Source organism: Podarcis tiliguerta, assembly GCF_965153285.1.
Source record: "Podarcis tiliguerta genome assembly, chromosome: 2".
Classification (NCBI taxonomy): Eukaryota; Metazoa; Chordata; class Lepidosauria; order Squamata; family Lacertidae; genus Podarcis; species Podarcis tiliguerta.
In genome coordinates this window covers 5,482,545-5,507,472 of record NC_139535.1, presented here as the reverse complement: position 1 = coordinate 5,507,472, position 24,928 = coordinate 5,482,545, and the positions used below count along the sequence as shown (strand labels likewise).

General features: G+C 46.9%; 2 protein-coding genes across 9 annotated transcripts in view; one reads left to right on the top strand and one right to left on the bottom strand.

Moving 5' to 3' along the window:
- TAP2 (transporter 2, ATP binding cassette subfamily B member) overlaps nt 1-24,928 on the top strand; it is a 73,955-nt gene that overhangs the window by 9,617 nt on the left and 39,410 nt on the right. For both annotated transcript variants that reach the window (XM_083425237.1, XM_083425238.1), the window contains exons 7-12: nt 1,464-1,592; nt 3,465-3,653; nt 4,965-5,138; nt 7,654-7,813; nt 8,211-8,347; nt 9,361-9,595. In XM_083425237.1, the coding sequence (XP_083281363.1) occupies nt 1,464-1,592; nt 3,465-3,653; nt 4,965-5,138; nt 7,654-7,813; nt 8,211-8,347; nt 9,361-9,552 (981 nt within the window). In that variant the 3' untranslated portion in view covers nt 9,553-9,595. The remainder of the gene's footprint in view (nt 1-1,463; nt 1,593-3,464; nt 3,654-4,964; nt 5,139-7,653; nt 7,814-8,210; nt 8,348-9,360; nt 9,596-24,928) is intronic.
- Nucleotides 12,234-24,928, bottom strand: part of LOC310670459 (major histocompatibility complex class I-related gene protein-like) — a 36,515-nt gene continuing 23,820 nt past the window's right edge. The window contains exons 3-9 of one of the 7 annotated variants that reach the window (XR_014507575.1): nt 19,318-19,593; nt 15,920-16,207; nt 15,126-15,209; nt 14,368-14,406; nt 13,721-13,753; nt 13,165-13,272; nt 12,234-13,105 (exon numbers count right to left, since the gene is read on the bottom strand). Coding sequence is in view for 6 of the 7 variants with exons in the window: in XM_083425852.1 (XP_083281978.1) it covers nt 13,250-13,272; nt 13,721-13,753; nt 14,368-14,406; nt 15,126-15,209; nt 15,920-16,207; nt 19,318-19,593 (743 nt within the window). In the remaining variant the exon portion in view is untranslated. Of the gene's footprint in view, nt 13,273-13,720; nt 13,754-14,367; nt 14,407-15,108; nt 15,210-15,919; nt 16,208-19,317; nt 19,594-24,928 lie in introns of all 7 variants that reach the window. The other 6 variants (XM_083425852.1, XM_083425853.1, XM_083425848.1 and 3 more) reach the window with 6 other exon arrangements.

The following is a 24,928-nucleotide window of genomic DNA, read 5'->3' as shown; positions in this document are numbered from 1 at the left end:
TGCTTTGCCCCTGTGGTCCAGTTCTGTTTAATAAAAGTTCTTGCTGTTATCACTGTGTCTTGCCTCATAGGAATCCACCTACACTTCAGGTTGCTTGTAGTGTTTTCATACTGGCCAGTTTGATTATGGATGTACAGGGTGAGCAGGTATGGCAAGGGGCAGAATCAGGCCCACCGGCAGGCATGGGGAATTCAACATCTTACAATCCCTTCTCATATACCTACCAGTGGGATAAATCAGGCTGGTAGGTGAAAGGGCCTTTGTGCTGGTGACCCCACAGACGTGGGACGCTCTTCTAGGTGGGGGGCACATGGCCCCCTTTCTTCCAGACCTTTAAGTGCACTCTGAAGACCTCCCTGCTCTGTGCTGTTTTTCCTCTAAAAACTGAGCACTGCTTGTCAAAAGGCCTTCAGTGGGTTGGGCAGAGCGGTCCTCTTTCAAAACCCAACTGGAAGCTCCAAAATAGAAACAAGAGGACGGGGAAAATCATGAATAACTTTCCAAAAGGATACAGGCCTATTTACAGTGGTGCCTCGCAAGACAAAAAGAATCCGTTCCGCGAGTCTCTTCGTCTTGCGGTTTTTTTCGTCTTGCGAAGCAAGCCCATAGGGAATTCGTTTTGCGAAGCACCTCCAAAACGGAAAACCCTTTCGTCTAGCGGGTTTTCCGTCTTGCGAGGCATTCGTCTTGCGGGGCACCACTGTAATTCTGATTTAAACTGGGTGCATCTTTGACTAATGGAGATCCTGGGTGGGAGGGGGGAATCTGTCAACGTCCGTTCTCCTGGTTTCTCTCTTCTTGCAATCTTGAAATTCTGTTGTTCACATTTCTGCAGCGATTTGTGAGTTTTCTTTTTTAGAAATGCATGTGAGAATTCCTCAGCATTTTAGAGTGGCTTTCTCCTACTAAACATATGCAGTTTCAAGTACAGTCATACCTCGGGTTGAAGTAGCTTCGGGATGAACATTTTCAGGTTGCACTCTGCGGCGACCCGGAAGTAACGGAGTGTGTTACTTCTGGGTTTCGCCGCTCGGGCATGCGCAGACGCTCAAAATGACGTCACGCACATGCACGGAAGTGGCAAAACACGACCTGCGCAGACACGCAGTCGCATCTTACATTCGCTTCAGGATGTGAACGGGGCTCTGGAACGGATCCCGTTCACATCCAGAGGTACCACTGTAATGGGCACATTTCTGCAAGCCTTTCCTCCTAATACGCATCACTTGGCTGGAGCAGTGCATTGCCAAATTTGGAGAAGTGTAAATTTCCAAGTCTGCCTGTCTTTAGGTTTGTGTCTCGTTTCGGGAAAGTGCAGATTTGATAGATTCTCCTTTAGAAGCCAACTGAATTGAATTTCATCCTTGGAGGGGAAAGGGGTGAGCAGAACAGCCGAGCCGTCAAACGTGGCTACCAGGGTGGCTGCCGGTCCTCAACCTCTTCCCCCGAATTTCTCTCTCTAGCTCCTGCAGCTGGGTCTGAAACTGATCATGCTCCACTCTGGGTACCAGCAGATCCGTTCCGGCCTCATGACCCAAGGGAACCTGTTCTCCTTCATCCTCTACCAGATGGACTTCGGGCTCTACATACAGGTGGGTGAAAATCCGCGGCGGGAGGCTGCAACAGCGCTGGCATTCCAGCCTTGAATGGCATTCCAGCTATTCCACAATTGGAGTCACGCCTTCAGCTTTTTAAATGGGTGTGATTCTCCTGCCCTTCCCTTCATACTCCACATACTGTGTCCATCTGCTGCTTCTACATCCTTCAGGGAACTGCCTTATATTGAGTCAGATCCATAGGGTTCAGCATTGATTACACTAACCAGTGGCAGTTTTGTAGGTTTGCTGCCTCAGGTGGCAAAATATCTTGAGCTGCCGGCAACCCCCATTATGGGCTTGAAGGGCCAGGGCCAAGATGGTGCCGAGTCTTCTTCGCTGGCGATCCCTCATAGCCGAGTAAGATTGTCTTCCATAAACCTGGTCTTAACAGTGAGTTCGTAGGTTTCTGGGCGGGAGTTGATCACGGTGAGGGTTTGCCAAACGTGCCTCCCTCTTAGCTAGTTTCTCCCTTTCGTCCTGAGTTTGAGCATCTTCAAAATCCATGACATCTTTGGTAAAGGCTGTTCTCCAATTGGCGCACTCGCAGACCGGTGTTTCCCATTTGTCGGTGTTTATACTTCATTTTTTTTTAAAATTTACCTTGAGAGCGTCTTTAAAGCTTATCAGAGCTCTGCATGTTCCCTTTCAATTACATGACAGGGCTGTGCTTTGCTGGCTTCTCTCCCCCTCCTTTTTTCTTTTTAAAATTCCTCTTATCGAAGGCAAGGTTGTTTTATGTGTTCTGGCAACCCCAGGAATTTGCACCATAGAACTTAGTGAAGCCAGCGTTGTAAATTTTAACAAAGCCTTGCAGTCCTCACCCTGATTTCCTGTTGGCTATATCTCCACATTTTGAAAACTGATTTCAAAACTTATTTTAAGGACTTTTTGTTAGGATATTTTTTATTATTATTATTATTATTATTATTATTATTATTATTATTATTATTATATTTCCGTTCCACCTTAAAAAGGAGCAGGATGTTTGTGTCACAGCCTGCGTATTTCCTGTCTCACAGGATGTTTCTGTTGTGTCTTTGCTTTCGATTCTCTCTCTCTGCCGGAAACTCTCAAGCAGGCAGTCATGGTTTTTCTTTGTTCTGATCAACGCTGAATAAACTTCTAAATAATGCTCTCCTGACTGCATCTTTTGCTGTGCATATCTGCTGATAGAGCGTGCATCAGTTCTAGAATGTGGGAAGCTATTTCTAGAGCTCATGTCGCTAATTGCTGATACTGCGTGTCTACGGGAGATCAATGGACGTCCGGAGACGACGTGGAGGTCAAGATGGACTTTGTCTCCCTGACAGTATCCCAACACTTTTAACCTTCAAAACCTCTGAATCTCTGAAAATCCTTTTAAATTCCTTTGACCCCCTATATTTTAAACAAACTGAAAGAGAGGGGAAATTGCTGTTTCCGAAGAGACTACGTTGAAAGAACGTCCCGTTTGGTTTTTATCTTTTTACCCTCCTCTCTATTACCTCCCTGTCCACAAAGCAGCTGTAGATAAATCTGGACTGGATGAGACTGTGGATTTGGGACTCCACCAATTGATCTGAGAAGTATACCTTCCTGATACATGCAGAATTCCAGAAATGAGCAAAAAGACCCAGGTGTCCCGATACGGATAGAGATTCGCGGTCTTTAATTCTCAAGCAGTGTAACTTGGACAATTGTTTTCTGCCTCTTAAAGAGTCCATATCACCACCAAAAAATAAATAAATCCCTTTTTCTCTCCGCAGAGGAGACGCTCCCTGGATTTAAGAGAAGGATAAAGCGAATGCTCCCCTAATTGTGGGATTGTGAAATAAGTTTAGCATATTGACAAACTTCCTCGTCTTGCTCTTCTTTCTCCTGTCACAGACCCTGATGTACATATACGGAGATGCGCTCAGCAATGTGGGAGCGGCAGAAAAAGTGTTTGACTACCTGCACCGGGAGCCGTCCGTTCGCACTGAGGGGACGCTGGCCCCGGACTTCCTCCGAGGTCACGTCTCCTTCAGAAACGTCTCCTTCTGCTACCCTTCCCGCCCTGATCTTCAGGTCTTAAAGGTACATGGCCAAGAGTCTGGTCCCCTGAGGATGTTGGAGCAGAGAATCTTGGCTCAGTGGTGCTGGGAGGCAGTTTGAGATTCTGGACTTCATGGCCTTATGGGGAGGCCTGTCTCTTTAAATGAGAACGGGGACCCCCTTGACCGACCTTTGAGGACAGGATCACACTTCAAAACGACCTTGACAGATTAGAGAACTGGGCAAAAACAAACAAGATGAATTTTAACAGGGAGAAATGTAAAGTATTGCACTTGGGCAAAAAAAATGAGAGGCACAAATACAAGATGGGTGACACCTGGCTTGAGAGCAGTACATGTGAAAAGGATCTGGGAGTCTTGGTTGACCACAAACTTGACATGAGCCAACAGTGTGACGCGGCAGCTAAAAAAGCCAATGCAATTCTGGGCTGCATCAATAGGAGTATAGCATCTGGATCAAGGGAAGTAATAGTGCCACTGTATTCTGCTCTGGTCAGACCTCACTTCCAGTTCTGGGCACCACAGTTCAAGAAGGACACTGACAAACTGGAACGTGTCCAGAGGAGGGCAACCAAAATGGTCAAAGGCCTGGAAACGATGCCTTATGAGGAACGGCTAAGGGAGCTGGGCATGTTTAGCCTGGAGAAGAGGAGGTTAAGGGGTGATATGATAGCCATGTTCAAATATATAAAAGAATGTCACATAGAGGAGGGAGAAAGGTTGTTTTCTGCTGCTCCGGAGAAGCGGACACGGAGCAATGGATCCAAACTACAAGAAAGAAGATTCCACCTAAACATTAGGAAGAACTTCCTGACAGTAAGAGCTGTTCGACAGTGGAATTTGCTGCCAAGGAGTGTGGTGGAGTCTCCTTCTTTGGAGGTCTTTAAGCAGAGGCTTGACAACCATATGTCAGGAGTGCTCTGATGGTGTTTCCTGCTTGGCAGGGGGTTGGACTCGATGGCCCTTGTGGTCTCTTCCAACTCTATGATTCTATGACCTACCAATACAGTGGGCCAGCCCTCCTTAAATCCCATTTGGGCCAAAGGTTCAAAGCATCATCATACCATTTTAAACAGTCCTGGCTTACCCCAAAGCATCCTGGGAACTGTAGTTTGCTAAGAGTTCTGAGGGTGGTTGGGAGACCCCTTATTCCCCTCACGGAGCTACATTTCCCAGAGTTCCCTGTGGAGAGGGATGGCTTGTTAAAACCATGCTGGGAATTTTAGAACGGTCTTTCAAACCCCATCTAGGTTTATAGCAGTCTGGTGGCTGTGAGTTCCATAGGTGAATCACAGCCCTGGTTTTTTCTCCTTTCCTCGCTCCTTCTGCGCAGAACGTCTCCTTTGAGCTCCGTCCCAGGGAGGTGGTGGCGCTTGTGGGTCTCAACGGCAGTGGGAAGAGCACCTGCGTGGCACTACTGGAGCGCTTCTATGAGCCCCAGGCTGGGGAGGTCCTGCTGGACGGGGTCCCGATCCGGGATTATGAGCACAAGTACCTGCACAGCAAGGTGAGCAGGGAGCCCACAAAGTGTGGCTGAGATCAAACTCCTGTTTCCCCTTCATTATTTATTATTTATTGAATTTATATACCGCTGTATACCCTCAGGTCTCAGAATAAAATCATAATATTAAACCACACAATCCATAATCCATTCTTCCTCATGGAAGATGCAGAAATGGTGAAACTCTACTGGAAGAAGAAGAAATCAAGATAAAAAGGTTTTTTTTAAATAGAAGAATGGAAATGGTTTATTGAATATTTACAGATAAATTGTAAACAGATAAAAACACTGGCAGAATTATTGTAATAACCTGCAGCTACATAAGAGTATATATTTAAAGAAGATAAATAAGTTAATCTGGATAGGCAGAAAATACTAACAATAAATTTAAGGAACTGCATAAAGAGGAGGAAGACAGTCCAGTTTTAAAATGTCAAAATGATTGTAAAATCAGTGAAATGTATATATCTGAAAAGTATAAATGTTTTTTTAAAAAATCCATAATCCAAATAAAAACAACAGCCCAATAACCCCCCCCCAAAAAAACCTACATTTTAAAAGGACATAGACTCCCAAATTATTCATTTGTCTCACAAGATTTATATACCACTTATTTGTAATAAAACCTCAAAGCAGTTAGCAAGAAGATACAATTTTAAAAGTTGAAAACAACTATTTACAGCATTGAAAAATAATTAAAATCAACAATAAGCTAAAAAAACAAATCCAGGCTGAAACGTTTATTGGTGTTCCCCACATTTGGATAAGGCTGCCTGAACATGTATGTTTTAGCAGGCGCTGAAAAGAATACGGCAAAAGCGTCTGCCTGATGTCAATTGGCAGGGAGTTCCAAAGGATTTTAGGGATGTTAGAGAGTTGTCAGTGCCAAGGGGATGGTGGTTCTGTTTTTCACTAAACAGGAAGCATCTTTTGCAGAAGAGGAAACGACAGGGTGTAGCTGAGCACTGGAGAGGAAATGTGGGTTGCAAAAGGCCATGCCCACCAGGTTTTCGTGATACACAAACACTTCCCAGCCTGGTACTTAAGCTGTAAACTGGCTTTTTCCAGGCGGTGTGACTGGAGAGGAGTTCCCTCAAGGAGATGCTTGCAAGGAGCAGTTGTGGCTGTTGAGCCTTGAGAAGGGATGGTTCAGAGGGGATACGAGAGCCTCCTTCAGATATTTGAAGGGATGGAAGGACCTGCCCCTTCCTCTTCTCTCCATTCCTCATCCATCCAACTTTAATTGAGTTCTGTACATTAATGCAGCAATTTGTGGGATTTGTTTTTAAAAGTTTGCATGAAAATATTTCAGTGCAAATCTCTCCTAATGAACATGTTATTGTCTGCAGATTTGACTAATGCACGCATTTTTGCAAGCAATTTCTCCTAATAAAAAAGCATTTTTGTAGGCTGTTTTCACTAACATCTTCATTTCTTACACACATTTTTGTAACGCTTCAAGTTGGAAAACAGGGTTGCAAAATTCAGAGATTTGTTGTTGTTTTTTTCACTTTTTTTTATTAAGGATTTTCTTGTTTTACAGAAGTAAGTGTAATGCCTCGTCCCCCCCCCCCCCATGTAACATTTTTACAAATCCATTTCATTTGTTGAGGCATTAGGGGGAGAAGAAAAAAAGAAAGAAAAAAGAAAGGGGGGTGGAGAGAGGGAAGATGGATGGGGGTGGGGTCGGGTGGCGGTGTTTCTATTGTGTTTAATGTATGTAGAGTTTGGGGTCAGCGTTGTTTGTGTTGTTCACTTGTGTTCCTCTGGTGGTGAGAGAGGTTGGGGTTGGCCTAGGGTGTGATTGTTTGCTTGTGATTGGCTGTGGTGATCTTTGTTTTCGTGTGTGAGTGAGGTGGGTGGGTGTTTTGGATCAGGTTAGCCATATTGATTTGTATGCTGTTGGTGGATTATTGTCATTGTCCTGTTGGGCTGTGTATGTGATAAAGGGGAGCCATACCGGGGTGAAGGCGTCTTCTTCTGTTTGTCCCCGTGTCAGTTTCAGTTTATTAGTTAATTTTTCTAGTAGGGCTGTTTCCCATACTATTTGGTACCATTGGTCCATGCTTACTCCTGACAGGCCTCTCCAGTGTCTGGCTATGATGCTTCTGGCTGCTGAGAGTAGGTGGGTTATGAGTTCTTTGTGGTGTAAATGGGCATTGTTGTCTTGGAAGATGTTTAGTACGGCCAATTCTGGGGTGATGTCTATTACTTGCTTAGTTATTTTACATATTTCTTGTATGGCTGTTGTCCAGAATAGTTGGATTTTGGGACACTCCCACCACATGTGGAGGTATGTGCCTGTGGAGGTGCTCCCTCTCCAGCATTTTGGTGAGGTTCCTGGGTGTATTACCGCTAGTTTCCTTGGTGTTAGGTACAATTCAGAGATTTGTGAATGTTGAAGGTTCACCTGTGTTTTGGTTCTCATATTGTTTGAGAAGGTGCAAATATGGTGGAGTCTGCTTTAAATGCAAAATGAATCCAATTTCCCCCTAGTTGTCACACTTCATTCTGCCTGCAGGTGGCGCTGGTGGGACAGGAGCCGGTCCTCTTCTCTGGGTCCATATGGGACAATATCGCCTATGGGGTGCAGGATTGCAGCCAGGAAGAGGTGGCGGCTGCGGCAAGAGAAGCCAACGCCTTAGGCTTCATCAGTGAGCTGGAAGGAGGGTTCGCCGCAGGTGGGTGAAACCTCTTTCCTCCCGTCTCCTTTTGCCTCTGCAAAACTCCACACTCCTTCCAGAAAAGGCAGCTGGCCTGATTCTTACCCTCTCTTAGATAACATGAATTTCTGTGGCCCACTGAATTCCTCCAGGAAAATTGGTGGGGCTCCAGTCTCTTGTGACGAGTGAGAATTCCAGACTCTGAGCCTCAGCTCCTCTTGTCACTGTGCCCGACCCTCCACCCAACTCCTCACTCCCATTGAATGAACCCAGGAGTTCGGGATCCTCCTTTACCTGTGACTCGCCTTTTGCACCCCTGCCACCACTCCCACTCCTCTGGCAAACAGGCTTTCTTTAGTCTGGCCGTTTGCCCCCTCTTCCCACCCCTCCCTCTCTCATTCCTGCCTCCCTGCAGATGTCGGGGAGAAGGGAGGCCAGCTGTCCGCAGGGCAGAAGCAGCGCCTGGCCATCGCCCGGGCCCTGATCCGGAACCCCAAGGTCTTGGTGCTGGATGAGGCCACAAGTGCTCTGGATGTGGAGAGCGAAGCTGCCGTGAGTGTCGGGGGGGGGGGGGGAATTGTGGTTGACATGAGAAGCGTTAGCCATGAGTGGGTGTGGTGGTTTTATATTATTGTAGGGACGCGGGTGGCGCTGTAGTCTAAACCACTGAGCCTCTTGGGCTTGCCAATCAGAAGGTTGGCAGTTCGAATCCCCGCGACGGGGTGAGCTCCCATTGCTCGGTCCCTGCTCCTGCCAACCCAGCAGTTCAAAATCACGCCAGTGCAAGTAGATAAATAGGTACCGCTCCGGCGGGAAGGTAAACGGCATTTCCGTGTACTCTGGTTTCCATCACGGTGTTCTGCTGCCCCAGAAGCGGTTTAGTCCTGCTGGCCACATGACCCGGAAAGCTGTCTGTGGACAAACGCCGGCTCCCTCGGCCTGAAGCGAGATGAGCGCCACAACCCTATAGTCACCGTTGACTAGACTTAACCATCCAGGGGGTCTTTACCTTTGCCTATGTTATTGATATTTATAATATTAATAAATGGACTTGCATTTTCCAGTGCCAGTCAGCTTTTAGGCCTTATCCTTTCAGTTTCTCTATCATTATTTTTCCAGTTTGGCCAACCTTAGGATGACAAAATTATATCTATCCTGGACTGCATGCTATTCTGCCGCCCAAATTCTGGGCTACCTAACATGGGCAGGGTAATAATAATAATAATAATAATAATATAATGTGGAGCACTCAAAGTTCTATATCCTTGTGTGGGAAAACAGCAGGATTCCTAATGCTTACAAACATCTCTCTCAATCTCTCTCTTACACACACACAGCCAGTGGTTAGTGTGTTAGACTGGGATGCGGGTTCAAATCCCCACTCAGCCTTGAAGCTCACTGGGTGACCTTGAGCCCATCCCTGCCTCTCAGCCTAGGCTACCTCGCAGGGTTGGGAGGAAGAGCCCCATATACGTCACCTTGAGCTTCTTGGAGGAGGGCTGGGATAGAAACCTAATCAATAAAGAAAATAAATCTAAGAGGGGGTTTCTGGCTTCTTCTCCTAGATCCAGCAGTCACTGATGAGCGGCCAGGCCAGGGCGGTGCTGGTGATTGCTCACCGGATGCAGACGGTGGAAAACGCGAACAGGATCGTCGTCCTGGAGGGTGGGGAGGTTGTGGAGGAGGGGACGCACTCTGAGCTGATGAGCCGGAGGGGCCCCTATTACCGCCTGGTGCAAAGGAGCCAGGCTGAGTGACCTCCGCACAAGCTGACTGGTCTTCTGGGATCCCCCTCTCGAGGTGGTCATGTGTGTGGCATAACTGTTTGCCTTCTGCCGAGTGGGATCTTGGCCCACATCCCCAAAGTCCTGCCATGATGGGGCAACTAGGAGACTCACCTAATTGGCTGAATCTTTCTGAGTGCAGAAGCCCCGGTTTAGGAAGAAAAGTGGGTGTGAGCCCCCCTTTGGAGAGAGATGAAGGGGGGGAGCACCCCTGGTCATCACTAAGCAGCTGTCAAATACAGTGGTACCTCGGTTCTCGAACATCTCCATTGACGAACGTTTCAGAGCCCAAACACCAGAAACCCGGAATACATTCGAGAACCGAGGTACCACTGTAGCAGGGAATTTGGAGTATCAGAAGCCAGATTGTGAGCATTGGAGAGGGGGGAGGTATTTTTTTTATCTGAGAATACAGCTCAAGAAATGCATGTTTCTTAAGGTTCTCCTTTTGATGAAAATAATGAAGAATCCTGTGAGATTTTTTTAAAAACCTGGCTTCTAAGGAATTTGCATAATATGGACATTTTCCCCCAGAGAACTTAAACTGTGACTTTGAAAGTCTTGCCCCCAGACTTCCATTTTTGAAGCCCCCCCCCAAAGCTTCTTTCCAAGCAGCCTTCTACTCAGATGTGAGCCCTACTGAGTTCAATGGGGCTTACTCCCTGGTAAGCAGATGGAGAATTTCATCTCAAGTTGCTTAAAATAAAATCTGGCTTCTTTCCCAATCCTGTCTCTTGGCCCCGTATGTCTTAGGTGTTTCTGAGTGTGTTGTAAAAATATCTTAAGGCACTTTTGGTCTCTTGCTGTTGACTGTCCAGGACTACGATGGCCTGAAAGTGGCGTTTTGTAAAATAAAATGTATATGTGTCACAACTCTTTTGAGGTTTGAAATTTTGTGTCTCTGGGGGGCTGCAGAATGATGCCTCTTCTAGGGTATGGGAACACAAGAGGCTGCTGGATTAGGCCAAAGGGAACCCCACTAGTCCAGGGCTGAGTCGACACAAGATCTGAGTGCTTGAGGGACACATTGGCCTGCCAAATGGCTGCCAGGTTCCTCAGCTAGAGGAGATCCTGCTTTCAAGGGGAGAACACTCTGCCTTGTACAGAGTGAGGCCATCCAGCTCAGTGTTGTCCACTGACTGGCAGAGGCCTCCGGGGTTTCAGGCAGGAACCTTCATCTCAGCCCTAACTGGAGACGCCAAAGATGGAACTCAGAACCTTTAACTACAACAAAATTACCAAGAGATGAATCCATTTATTCACTTTCTGGAGACGCTGAAAGACATTCCTGTTAACCCAGGTGCTGGGTAGCTGACAGTTGCTGCCTAGGACTGGGCGATATATTGGTATATTGTCCGAAAACCAGTTTGAAGTCCATATCATGGTATCAGTTTCATAATTTTTGACCTAGCACATGTATTTTTGACCAAAATGGCCTCTGCCCAGTATACTTGAAGGAGCGTCTCCACCCCCATTGTTCTGCCTGGACACTGAGGTCCAGCTCTGAGGGCCCTCTGGCGAGAAGTGAGGTTACAGGGAACCAGGCAGAGGGCCTTCTCGGTGGTGGCGTCCGCCCTGTGGAACGCCTCCCATCAGATGTCAAGGAAACTATCTGACTTTTAGGAGACATCTGAAGGCAGCCCTGTTTAGGGAAGTTTTTAATGTTTGATATTTTATCATGTTGTTAATATTCTGTTGGGAGCTGCCCAGAGTGTGCTATCCGAAAATGCAGAAAAAACCGTGAGGCCATCCTTATTTCAGACATTGTGATACATCAATATATTGCAATGTTTAGCTGGTGGTATATCACGATGTTGAAAACCAGATATTGCCCAGCCCTAATTCTGTCCATGGCAACCCCAAAATGAGTACCGGAGGCAGCATGCTTCTGGACACAAGGTGCTGGTAATCTCTCCTGGGCAGAGTCCCAATGTTCTGCTCTTGACCTGGTCTACCCATTGAGGCATCTGTGAGGAGCCTGGGCCACATGGGCCATTAGCCATTTCCATCCAGGAAGCTCCTCTTATGTACGCAACTGTAAGAGTATTCCAACTGTTTTTAAGTTATTTTGGGTTGATTTAATTTGTTTTAAATTATCCTATTTTAAATTTTAATAATTCAAATCTTTTAAATGGTATTGCTTTTAACATTTTGATGTTTGCTGCCCAGAGCTCCTTTGGGAGGAAGAGTGGGATAAAAATGTAAAACAAATATTTTGGGCATCTTTTGTTCATCTCAGTGGGAGAACTTCCTCCTGGGTTTGCGGACTTTCGGGGCAACTCCGCCTTGGTCACCTCCCAACCACACTCTGCCCCAGATCAGATACCTGCACGTTCCTTTTATTAAATTCCCAACCCTCCTTTCTTCCGCCCTGGAACCAAAGGCAGCATCCAGGTGGTTCCCCACCCAGGCCCTGAGCAGACTTCACACCCTCTTGGCTTCAGCAACACAGCGGCCTCATGTAACTTAAGTGCCCCCCTGCAAAACCACAGATTATATCCCTATCTCGCTTTGGATACTTGTTCTTCAGCCATTTTGCAATGTTAGACCAATTACTGGCACCTCTTTGCCAGAGGCTACAAACTCTGAATATTCTCAGGAACCTCAAAATCTCTGGAACTCCTGTGATAAGAGGGAAAGAACCACTAAATAAGAAGGGGGGGCACTCTTATTTATTTCAGTCAAACAGAAATTACAAAAGGAGTAATAATAATAATAATTACATCCAGTGTCTTCAAAGCAAGATGCAGCAAAGAAGAGTCCTGCGGCCCCTGGAGGTCTAAAAGAGTTATTGCATTCTTATTTCTATGAAATCGAGTTTCCTGAAGGAATGCCAGTCTATGAGAAGGGAAGGAAGATGGCGGGAATCATATGGAGGGAACCGCAGAGAGGCAAAGTATGATCCTCAACCGACCACAGGTGAAAAAGCAAGAATGTGTGAGATAACAATTAGGCAAATTGAAGGCAACAAAAGTAGTTTACTTGGAGGAGTTCATGTGGTCCCAGTGGGTCTCCCCTCCTAGAAGGCTGTGGGGACCAGGCAACAAGTCTCAGGAACTGGAGGCCTGCAGCCCAAAAGAAGGGGCTGCTTATTTCAGATCAAACTCTGGCCATGAAGCTCCTGGCCTGCCTCTCCTCCTTGCTGGCTTCCTCCTGGGCTGTCAGCAGGATCAGACATGACATCCATTTAGCCAAAGGCTGGGCGGCCCAAGAGGCAGGTTGGTAGTAACAGCTTAGCCTATTTCCTGCATAATACCCCTAAAGCAGCTCTCAGATGTTGTCTTTCCTTCAATTTGGATGACAAGTGAGGGACATAAGGTTGGGGAAGAGCTTGTAGAGGGAAACACACAAACAAAGAACCAAGAGAAACCATCAAAATCACTGCAAGTCATGCTCAATCTCCCCCACCCTTTTAAAAGCTTTTAGTTGCGTATACCTGGCACATTTCTGCTTAATACAAGAACATTTCTGAAAATCAGTTGCAAAGCAAAATTGGCCAAAATCCATCCAAAAGAACATGATTATCCTCAAATACAAATTACAGCTGAAGTCAGAGTGGATGGGTGAGAGCCAGGATTAAGGAACATCAGAAACAGCATTAAAGGACAGCAGGAGCTGTGAGCCTCTGCAATTCACAGCCAAACTTGGGCAGGCTCCTTCTGGTCTCATCTCACACACCAGGCTGGTATGAAACTGCAGAAATAAAGAACAGGAGTGTTTCAAAGTTAAGCCAACATCATGGTGTGGGGGCATCAGCATTACAGAGCTAGTGGGAACCCAAAGGACATCTAGTCCAGCCTCCCAAGGAAAGCCACCATCCCTCATCATGTCAGATCAGACCTGAGAGATGCTGGGAGCACCACCAAAATGGGCCTGTAGAGCAAATGCCTGCAGAGGGCAGCTCGAGCAAGTGAGCCAAGCTGCACACTTTGGGGGAATACCGGAAGGACACAAAGCAGTCCTACTATTAACTAGGAAGAGAAATCCCTTCCAGCACCCAAAATGTGACTCTCATTCAGAACCCAAACTATGACTCCCAAGGTGCGTAACAGGAAAGCAGCAGCTTTTCCCCATTTGAGGATGTTCCCCATGGAGTCTTCTGCCAGAGCCCCCCTTTGCCCCCACCTGCACCCCCACTTACCCCTGACGGAGCTGGCGGGCCCCTGGTCGCTTGCTGCAAAAGGGAGGAAACACAGGAGTCAGGATCCCAGGGAGGGAGATCCCATCCCCCCAGCCCTTCTCCTCCCTCCTTCCAACCCCATCCCAAATCAGTCTCAATCTGGGGATGTTCAGGGACAGGCAGCCCAGAGGCAAGGGGGCTCGAGGGCAGCAGTGGGGGGGAGAAGCAGGTGCTGGAGGGCACAGCCTGGCATGGAGGCAGCAGGGGACTAGACTGGGGGTGGATGCGATCTGGGCAGAAAGGCAGAAGGAGTGGGGGAGAGCAATGGTGGGTTCCTAACACCCACAGACTAGAGCTAACCAGCCAAATCTTTAGCTTCAGGTTCCAGTAAATTAAACCCCCAGAGACCCCTCTCTCCCCGCACCCTTGGCTCTTCCTCCTGCTCCTTCTTGGAGCCCCTCCCTCAGCCGACAGTCTCTCTGCAGCCTTTTCCTGGCCCTGAGGGACCCCTTGCTGTCCAGACAGGCTGAGCAGACAGGCTGAAGCTTTCCATCAGGGTCTTGGGCTTAAGGACTAGGCCACCACCAGGTTTAGTTTAGTCTGTTTGTAACCTGTTCCTGCTCCATATTGGGGGGAAATAGACAGAGAGAGGGGGAGGAGTCACTCACTTGAGGCTGCTTTGTAGGCTGATTTCTCACTCTGTTTCCCTGTGAAGACAAAAGCAGAAGGTCAGAGCTGGAAGGGACCTCCAGAGGCCACGCAATCCCATTTTGACAATCTGGCTCTCAGATGCTGAAACCTTCCCAGCAGATGCTCCTCTTGTCTCTTCCAAACACCTCCAAGGAAGGGGAGCCCAGAAGGTCAGCTTTTCAAGGAGCTCATTTTACAAAGAAGTAGAAAAAATTGAGGAAATTAAATAAAAAAATCAACATGGGGAAACGAGGCAGTGGACAAATTCCAAGAGGGTGGAAGGAAACATTATCCAGTCCCTTCACTCATTCATATTCGGATTATTTCGGTGATTCTCCAAATAAAAATACAAAATGAGAGCACAGAATACATAATAAAACAAAAACAAACCAGTAACTCACATTTAAAAAGCTCAAGGCCTGGTTCGAGAGAAACATTTTTGCCTGGGGCCTAAAGATGTGTAAGGAAGGCTCCCTGCTAAGTGTGTACAGGACTGAAGGTTTAGGTTGGATTAAAACGTCAGGTGGATAGTGAATTTCCTGAGCACAGAGTGAGCACAAAGGAATGGCCAACAGGACTTTTGGTTCATGTTCAAAGGGTGTTTTATGGGGAGGGGTCTCTGTAGGGATACAAGGGGCAGTTGCCAGGAAGCTCCACCAGCAGATTCCCAGTCGGAGGCCAAGACAGAAGAGACAGAGAACAGGAGAGGCAGCAAACACATCCAGGGGTTACTTACTGCGGATGAAGAAGATGATCCCAGAGACCAGCAGGATGGCCACCATGACACCCAGAATGGCTCCCACAATGAGCCCCAGGTTGACTGAAAGGAGACAAGAGACATTTTTATTCAGACTGGCGGCAGCAGCTGCCCAAGGCCTCAAGCAGGAGATTGGAGTGGAGGTGCTGAGCTATGAGCCCAGGAGGATTTTACGTGTGCAAAGCAGGGACTCTTTCTGCCTCCTGACAGGCCAAGGTCCTCTCTGTAGTGGCCCCGATACAAGGGAGATTTTTTCCACCAGAGTCCAGCATTAGAGTTTTTCAAACTAATCAATTCATTTAAGGAAGACAGTTGACAGGCACACCTGTTTCATCACAGACTCCAGACTTAAAAGCAGGTCTCCTCCTGCTCAGGCGCTTCAGCATTCTCTGTCCGGACCCTGAGAGGAAGGGATTCCCTCCCCTCTGAGACCCCCCAGAGCCCAGCATTACAGGCCTTCAGGGGAGACACAAACCCTTAGGAAGAAGCGTGTAGGATTGCCGTATGTCCGGTTTTTCCTGGGCACGCCCTCTTTTTCAGACTTAAAATGTCTGTCCAGACAGATTCTTAAAATGGGGCCAAATGTCCAGGTTTTTTTGTTTGGGTGGAATCTGAAGTCCGTAGCGCTACTGAGTGAGCCCTGGTCTCCTCTGCCCTGCCTGTGTGAGTTCCCCATCTGAGCTGTGCTGCTGCTGGAGGGAGGAGTTGGGTGGAAACCCCCCTCCCAGAGCCCACCCCTTCCCCTCCTGTCTGTCTGTCTGTCTGTCTCTCACCAGGCTCCTTCTCCCAGGCCACGTCCAGAGGCTTCTCCAGGCTGTCATGCTCCACGCGGCACCGGAAGCGCTCCCTCTCCTCGGGGTCGATCTGGACACTGAGCAAGAGATAGTAGGTCCCGTCCGAGTTGGGGGCGACCAATCCTCGGAGGGTGCCCTCCTGCCAGACCTCCCCGTCCTTCACCCAGTTGGCCTCAATCTCCTTGGGGTAGAAGCCGTGGACTTGGCAAACGAGGGTCTCCAGGCCGTCATAGTCTGCCTTCCTGGTCACCTTCACCACCGGAGCCTCTGCAAAAAGGGCCGCATTGGGGTTAACAGAGAGACATCCACAAGGGGGGGCCTGAAGGAATCCTGTATTTTTCAAGAGCAGAGGAGCAGGGACCCAAGGGGCAACCTAGTCAGAATCTCACATCTGCAGAAATTAAAAAGAACTGTGAATAAATGGGATTCCTCAACCTCCCTTGGCATCTTCCCCAGTCAGTGTCTATGGTGGAACAGTTTTTAGATGTTTTATCCTTTGCTTGCCAAAGCAGACTCCTTTGGGAGGGAGGATTAGGCACAAATTAATTTATCATCTTAAAAAGCTTTAACACAACTTGTGGTTCCAAGAGTGTCCCAGGGAGCTGCCTCTAGGCTGAGGGGGCAAATTTCACCCGGTCCCCAATGGCGGGATTCATTCAGATCCTTCCAAGTTGCAAGTCATGAACTGAGGGCAGCTGAGGCTGATCCTGGTTCCTCTCTTGAGGGGGAAGAAATGCTGGACTCGCTGCTCTCTGTTCTCTGTGACTTTTCAGCCCAATAGTTAGTGAGCAAAGCCAACAGCCCTGGGAAAGACAGAGCTCCTTTCTAGTTCTCCCGCCTGCCCTGAAAGGGTCCCTTGAGGTTGGAAAGGGCCCATCTCCCTTCTCCACGGCAGCCTCCCCTGGAGTGGAAAGGGCAGACCAGGAGGCCCAGTAAGCCAGCAACTTACGCACATTTAACTTGTGGAAATACAGCTTTACGCACTTGCCAAAAATATTGTAAAAAACAAAAAGATGGTGGGAAGGGGGTGGGCGTACAGGCTTCTTTAGCTCTGCGCAGCCTCTCCCGTCAGGGAGATATTGTGTGGGGCTAAAGAGTAATCCAAAACAGCCAGCAGGATCCATCCCGCTGGCTGCCTTGGCTTATGACACAGCCGCGCGCAACCCCTTCGGCAGCCTCTTTGGGGCTGGGGGGGAAATAAGATTTTTTCCCTTGATTTCCCCCCCTAAAAACTAGGTGCGCCCTATGGAGCAAAAAATATGGTAATATTCATATTAGCAAAGCTAATAGAGACAGGAAGAAAGCCAGTCAAAACACTTGATCATCTGATTGGCACCTGCGCAAGATTCCTGAAGGCAGAAGAGTGGACTGTACCATTTCAAGGCACGGGATTGAATGTTCCCCATGGGAAAAAGTAAAATTGCTCACAAATAAAAAATATAGGAAAGTAGAAGAGGGAATTCCCATACTCTCTCACTATGTGCAGGTTTTCTGCTTCTAGGCCACGAGTGGCTAACCTACAGACTTAGTGAGGGGGCTGCATCCATATTTCATGGGCTCCCCACACATTTTCTATTTTAAAAAAAGGTTATTTAATTTAATTTTAAAGACTTTCCCCATAGGTATGCAGGGGGAGACGGGGCACATTGATACACCAACAATATTTCAATATCGACAAACGTTATTCGTGTCGTGACATCACTAAAACGTGTCTATACATGTGTGAGTATGACAGTTGTGACCGCGCGGCCCGCCAGTTCTCCACTGGCATTTGACGAGAGGTGTGTTTTTAGCGCGGCCAACTAAAAAATTACGTGAAGTACTATTTTATTGTTGTTAGCCGCCCTGAGCCCGGCTTCGGCTGGGGAGGGCAGGATATAAATAAAAATTATTATTATTATTATTATGTGTAAAAGTGTTCCAATGTTGTTTTTCGTCGTTTAGTTAAGATTTTAAAATACCAAAGGTAAATTATCCCACTCAGTAATCAGGATTACACGTGATTTTAAAATATGTTCAGTGGTTTTATTAATAATTGTTAGTTTTCTGAAAATGTCCGGTGGGGCGCTTTGATACACTAAGACATGGGGCCCCGCTAGTGTACAATAGTGCCCCAATATACAAGTTTGCATGAAATCTCTAAACTGATTTCCTACTCGTGAAATGTGAAAAACAAACAAACTGTTGTTTACTACGTAGCCAAAGTCATTTCTAAATATAAAATGACAGATTATCAAGTGTCTTATCTCAGGAAATATCCAGCATCTTGTATGTTTGTCTTCCCCATTGTAGAAGATAAGGCAAGCATTGATTTCAAGGATGCTGTTTTGCAGTTGCCAAAACCAAATTTCTCAAAGGGCACATCTCAAACATCATCTCTTTATACTTTTTCTTTTGACTTCAGTGGATATAATGTGCAGAAGAAGCTAAATGTTAAGGAAATATATTATTTTTTCTAAGCATATTTTTTGACTACCTAATGTGACTTCCTATACTTTTAAAACTTTTTCCAAAGTTTTTCTTTAAATGGATAGGTGTTTGAGGAAAGATTAATACAAGTTTTGATGTTTTGTTAAGAAAACCTGCCGTAAAGTCTATGACATGTGTGAAACTGTGTTAGTTTTGATACGTAATTTAGGTTTTTAAGTAACAAATTGTAGGGCTGATTATGAGCTCTCATAATAAAAATTGTTTTGTTCATTACATTTTTGTAAATAATTACCATTCTCATACAATTTACTCTTTGTATCAAAGTGCCCCATCCACTGTATCAAAGTGCCCTGTAGTTGGGGCAGAATGATACAAAACCCATTTTTTACTCAAGTCATTATATTCTCATTATCTTCTAACTTTAATGGTTCTTTTGATTGCTATTATAATATTGATTAGTTATGCCACGCATAAAGCAAATTTTTTTTTATTTGACTCATTTTGGTACATAAAATATGAGAGTGGATTTTTCTGCATCAATCTGCCCCACTTTCCCCTACCCAAGTGTAAAGGCAAAGGGTTTTTCTGTATCCCGCCTCAAATCTGTCCATTTCAATTTTCTTTTTTTACTGAATTTAAAACGCATTTTGCTTTCCTGGCCCCTTCCCTGCTGTTTCTTTCTGCCCCCTCCCCCCATTTGTCTTTTGCCATCCGTCATCCTAGCAAAAGGGGCATGGGGGGGCTGTTTTTAAGCATCCCCCCCCCACATCATACTCTGAAGTGACCCCCTTTCTCCTCCCAGAGGCCCAAACTTGTTTCTGCCTCCCCCACCAAGAAAAGTGTTTGCTGTTTGGTCAGAAAGGAAGACTGTTAAGGGGGGGGAAGGGAAATTTGTAGGAAAACTGCCCCACTGAGCCCCCCTCCCCTCCCCACTGCCCCCCCCTTACCTGTCCTCAGCAGAGTCTCCTTCCCGTACTCCAGGTATCTCTGCAGCCACCCAATGCATTCCTCCTCCAGGTAGCGCTTCCTGAACTGGTTCAGGGCCCTGTCAGCATCCCACTTCCTCTTGGTCACTTGGGCCCCCATATCAGCTGCCGTCGAAGTGAGGGTCTCCTTGTCGAAGGCGATGAAGTCTCTCCCATCATAGCCGTACTGGAAATGCCCTCCTTTGCGCCCGTCTGAACTCAGCTCACAGCCGTACATCCACTGAAAGGTGTGGATCCCTGGAAGGACCAAAAGAGGCCCAGGAGGTCAAGGGGGGTCAGAAAAGCCCCTCCCCCATCAGCAAAAGTGTCCAGGAAAAAGAATTTATTTCCCTCAGACTCAGGGAAGGGGCAGCAGTCAGAGGGGAGAAAAATCAACCAGCATTGTGTCTTTCTGAAGGCTCACTGAGGCAAACACTACAATCCTGAGCCTATGAAGCCCCCCCTTTAATTGCTCCACCCTCTCTCATCGCCCCACACTTTCTCCCCCCCCCCCAATTCCTAGTGGATTCTCCGTCTTCCCCCCCAGCTCTGCTCCTCAGGATCTTGCCCCTTTTGGAGAGACGCCTCAGCTGCCCCCCCATAGAAAGAGGAAAGGGGCAACATGGAAGGGGGAGACCCACACATTGGGGGCCCTTTCAAGAGAAGAGGTCTCCTCTTCCCCTCCATCTCTCTCCCTTTTCCCTAAAAGAAGGAAAGTCATGGAAGGTCCTTTGGAAAAAGAAGTTTCCTCATAGCCTGGGAGGGAAAGGGAAGTCGCAAGGGGGGTTTGCCCCACTTCAAAATGGCCCCCCTTCTCAGCAGAAGCCAGGCTGCCCTTGTCAAAGATGGCGGGTCTCTGCACCCTCCTGCCCACCCCAGGGGGCTACCGCCAAATCTTCAAAACAACAGCAACATTTAAAAAGTTAACCCCCATTATCCCCCCCCCCCAATTTCATTTTAGTTGTGTTGTCTTCTGAATGAATCATTTTGTAGTCCCATAATCCTTAAATGGAACAGATCATTTTGATTCTCCCATTAGATGTTACGTATATTTGTCTTTGCATATTTACTTGAAGGTAAGTCACACTGAGTGGGGTTGGACTTACTACCAAGTAAACATGCAGAGGATCGGGTAGTTACAATCGTGAAATAAAATAAAATAAAATCTGTTGGTGATCCTGGCTGCCCATTTCTGAACTCTCTTCTTGAGGGACTTTTTCCTGGCAGTCAGTTCCATGGGGTAAGGCAGGTTTTTAAGAAGAGCAGCTACCAGATGTGGGGGGGCCCGTTCTCTATCAGCCCCCCAGCAGGTGGAGTGAGCAGTCCAGACAACCTGATGGATTCTGAAAGACTCCCAGGAGAAAGGGGGGCTGACAGCCAGCATCCCTGTGGGAACCCCCATCTCCCTGTGGAATAGGGACACCATTCTTCCTTCCCGTCGTCTCCAGCACTGCAGACTCCGGCCGCCCCCCACCCCCACAAAGTCAATGCCAACGGTGCCAGGGAGAGAGCCACGCGTCAGCTGGCATCCTTGTTTTGTGCCACAAATAACAGGCATGGAGGGTGGAGGGAAGACACCTGTGCCTGCCACTGCAGAGTCTTTTTTTTGTAGCATTTCCCATTATTGTGTCCCCCCTGCCCTGCAATACAAGTACTTTTGTACACTGGTGCCTTGGTTCCCAAACACCGAAAACGCAGGGAAGCCTCACTTCGGACAACCGTAAGTCTGAGTATGGGCTGAATGTAAACTCCTCGCTCTGGATTAACCTGCAGTCTTCAGATCAAGTAATTCGCTTATTTAGCTCATGTGGGTAGCAATCTAAGATTTTAAGGAGGTTTTCTCACCACTGCTGTATTGCAATCACCATCTTTTTCCCCATGTTAAATCTTTTTTGCAGTTTCTAAATGAAAGGCTGTGATATACAGTGGTACTTTGGTTCTCAAACGGATTGGTTCCCAAACGCCAAAAACCCAGAAGTAAGTGTTCCGGTTTTGAAGTGTTTTTCGGAAGCCGAACATCCGATGCAGCTGTCGGCTATTGTTTGCGGGGCACCTGCACCAATCAGAAGCTGCATCTTGGTTTTCGAACATTTCGGAAGTCAAACGAAGAAGAAGAAGAAGAAGAAGAAGAAGAAGAAGAAGAAGAAGAAGAAGAGTTTGGATTTGATATCCCACCTTTCACTCCCTTTAAGGAGTCTCAAAGCGGCTAACATTCTCCTTTCCCTTCCTCCCCCACAACAAACACTCTGTGGGGTGAGTGCGGCTGAGAGACTTCAAAGAAGTGTGACTGGCCCAAGGTCACCCAGCAGCTGCGTGTGGAGGAGCGGAGACGCGAACCCGGTTCCCCAGATTAGGAAACTACCGCTCTTAACCACTACACCACACTGGCTCTCTGGACTTCTCACTCTCTCACTGACTTCTGGAATGGATTAAGTTCGAGAACCAAGGTACAACTGTATTTGGCGCTTTTGTTTTTGCTACAGTGGTACCTCTGGTTGCGGACACGATCCGTTCCGGGGTGCCGTTCGAACCCCGAAATGTCCGTAACCAGAGTGGCGCTTCTGCGCATGTGTAAATACTTCCGTGTCTGCCGTGTTCTTAAGCTGAAAAAAACGCAACATGAAGCGTTCACAAGAAGAGGCATGACTGTATTTATTTTGCGTTTTTGTGGCTTTTTCGGTTAATTTGTTTTCGTTACAGTAGTTCAGCTACTGATACAATTTATTGACTGTGTGACTGTGTGACTGTGTGACTGCGGAAATGGATAAAAGCCCCCCATCCAAACAATGACTATCATCAGTGCAGGTAAGGGACTATCATCAGTGCAGGTAAGGAAAAAATAATAATTTTAATTTTTATCATCTACAATACTGACTTATTTATTTTATAGTACAGTACATTGATTATTGCTTTCATTTTATGGACCAATGGTCTCGTTAGATAGTAAAATTTGTGTTAAATTGCTGTTTTAGGGGTTGCTTTTAAAAGTCTGGAACGGATTAATCCGTTTTGCATTACTTTCTATGGAAAGTGCACCTTGGTTTTGGAACGCTTTGGTTTTGGAAAGGACTTCCAGGACGAATTAAGTTTGAGAACCAAGGTACCACTGTGTAATATTAAGCAAGTGATGCATTTGAGGGATTTGAACCCAGGTTCAAGGACAACTGAAAGGTAACTGTGCTCATGGAGTGGAATATAAAGATATAAATGATGGAACAAACAGATGTTCGTAAATGTGTGCCTAAAGACACTTTGGCTATATACTAAATTCTTTGCTCCTAGTGAAAATAATTATATGCTGATGTTGTTGCTTTTCCAAAGGCCATGCCTCTTCCCTTTGATGCTCAGCACCATCAGGGCAGTCTATGCTGTGAAGAGCTGGGAGCGTTCCTGGGGAGAGGACAGACCTTGCTTGGCTGCTCTTTGCCCCCCAGAGCTGAGTGCCCCTTCCCTGCCCCACCTCCCTCTGCTCCCGCAAGGGCCACATCCAGAAGCGCAGGAGAGAGGAGGAGAGACCAGGAGTCTGTGTCCTGTGGCTCCCAGACCAGAGAACATGGAAGTGAGGCCTCAAGGGGTCTCCTGGGGGCACAGGGGAAAGAAGGGGGCACAGCATGCGCTTGGGCTCATGCCAGGAACCGTCTGCCAGCATCTCAGCCAAAGGCAGCCTGGGGAGCCGGACATTCAGACAGAGCAGTTTCCTCACGGCTCACTTTTCAGAGGTGGCACTTGGACTGGATGCATAATCAAAGATCTGGGGTGGTATCTAATGCAAACCCTACTCAGAGTAGACCCACTGAAGTGATTTGGCATTTCTGTTTTTAATGCACTGATTTCAATGGGTCTACTCTAAATATAACAGTATTGGATGCAGCCCTGGGTGTACTAAAAATGTCAAACACCTGCCCTAGCTCTCACGTTCAATAAATACTGAATTTTTGGCACCTGCTAAAAAAAAATAATCCTGTTTAGACAAGCCTACCCAGATGCCTAGAAAGTTGAGGTAATTCTAATCTGTTTTAGTAGTTTAACTTCCGGTGTTTTAAAGTATGGTTGTGAGTTTTTCTTAATTTTACTGGGGGGGTGGTTTACAATCAATAAGTGTGTATAAACAAACAAACAAACAAATAAATAAATAAATAAATAGTATTTATTGATGTTTTATGTACATTCTATGGATTTTTTTTCCTGATTTTTATTATAACTTTCCAGGTTGTATACTATCTTGATACAGTTTTGTGGGAAATACATATTGTAAATACTTTAATAAAACCTTCAGTTGATTGATAATAGAAGAAGAGCTGGTTTACATTAGCTAGTTGAAGTCCACCTAATAAATCCTTCATCAAAGAGGGCATGATCCTTATACCTCCAGTCTCCCATTTTACAGATCCACAACATGTTAATGCTCGTGGCTTTTAAATGTGCTCTTCAATTTCAGTATTTGAAGGATTGATCTGGTGTTTTCACTTGGCAGGTGGCATCACACAGGACTCAATGAGACCCCTGGCAGGGCCCACGGGTGCTGAGGACCCCAGCCCTGTCTCCTCTAGGCCAGCCAGCAGGGTCAGCAGACAGCCAAACTGATTTCCCACAACAAAACCATGGAGAGAAGCTACGTCTGGCACCCCAAGACATGATGGGAAATGGCAATGGTTGCTCCTGGCCATGTACAGAGTTCTGCTACTCTTCTTAGAGGTTACCGCCCACACACTTCCGCTGCGCTTTTCTGCTTGTGTGGTGGCACCTCGGTCAAACCACTTCTGACTGTAGCAGAGTTTTCCCCGGAGGCAGAGGACAAGAACAGGAGTCATACTCAAACTCACAGTCAAGAGCTTCTTTATTGCTTGACTGGTCGCACAAGCATGTCTGTTACTATTAGATACAAGCTATTGACATTCCTTCTTTCTCTCTCCAGCACGGGATAATCTCAGTCCAGTAATTAACAATCCTGACACAGCAAAACTCACAGTATCAGCAGCACACATTGTCTTACTTCCAACCTTGTTGTCAACGTGCGTGCTGACTGTGTGTGTGTGTGTGTGTGTGTGTGTGTTTTCCTCATGCGGAAATTGCAGCCTGCAACTTCCTCCCTTTATTTGCACCTCCAGCTGACACCAATCAAGCCTAGAGTGCCACTCCTACATGCTAAAGAAAATTCTGGAACCCTCTTGAAAGCTTCCAGGAACCTTTATCTGTTTCTTAAAGAATGTTTTCCTAACAGCTCTTTGTGCTTCTGGGTAGCCTGAGGGAGCTCAGCAATGGAGGAGAGGCTGTCCCAGAGGACACCAGGCTGCTCTCACTTGCAATTCTGGCTTCCTCTTTCACCTCAGGAGCCTTTGGCTTACAGCTGAATTGAGTTGGGGCATATAAAGCCTTGGATGAGAGCAGCCTCTCTCGAAGGAAATCCTGCTTTTCTGGGCTGGATTCAGCATAACACAGTTAGTCTAGCAGGAGCCAGAAGGAACAAGTCTCACTCACACAACTGGGGCTTTCTTCCCATCTCCTTCCTGTGTGCTCCCCAAAAATCAGGTTGGGGGGGGTGTCAAGAGAAGCCCCAGAAAGGTGTGCAGGGGGAGAAGAAGGGAGATTGCTC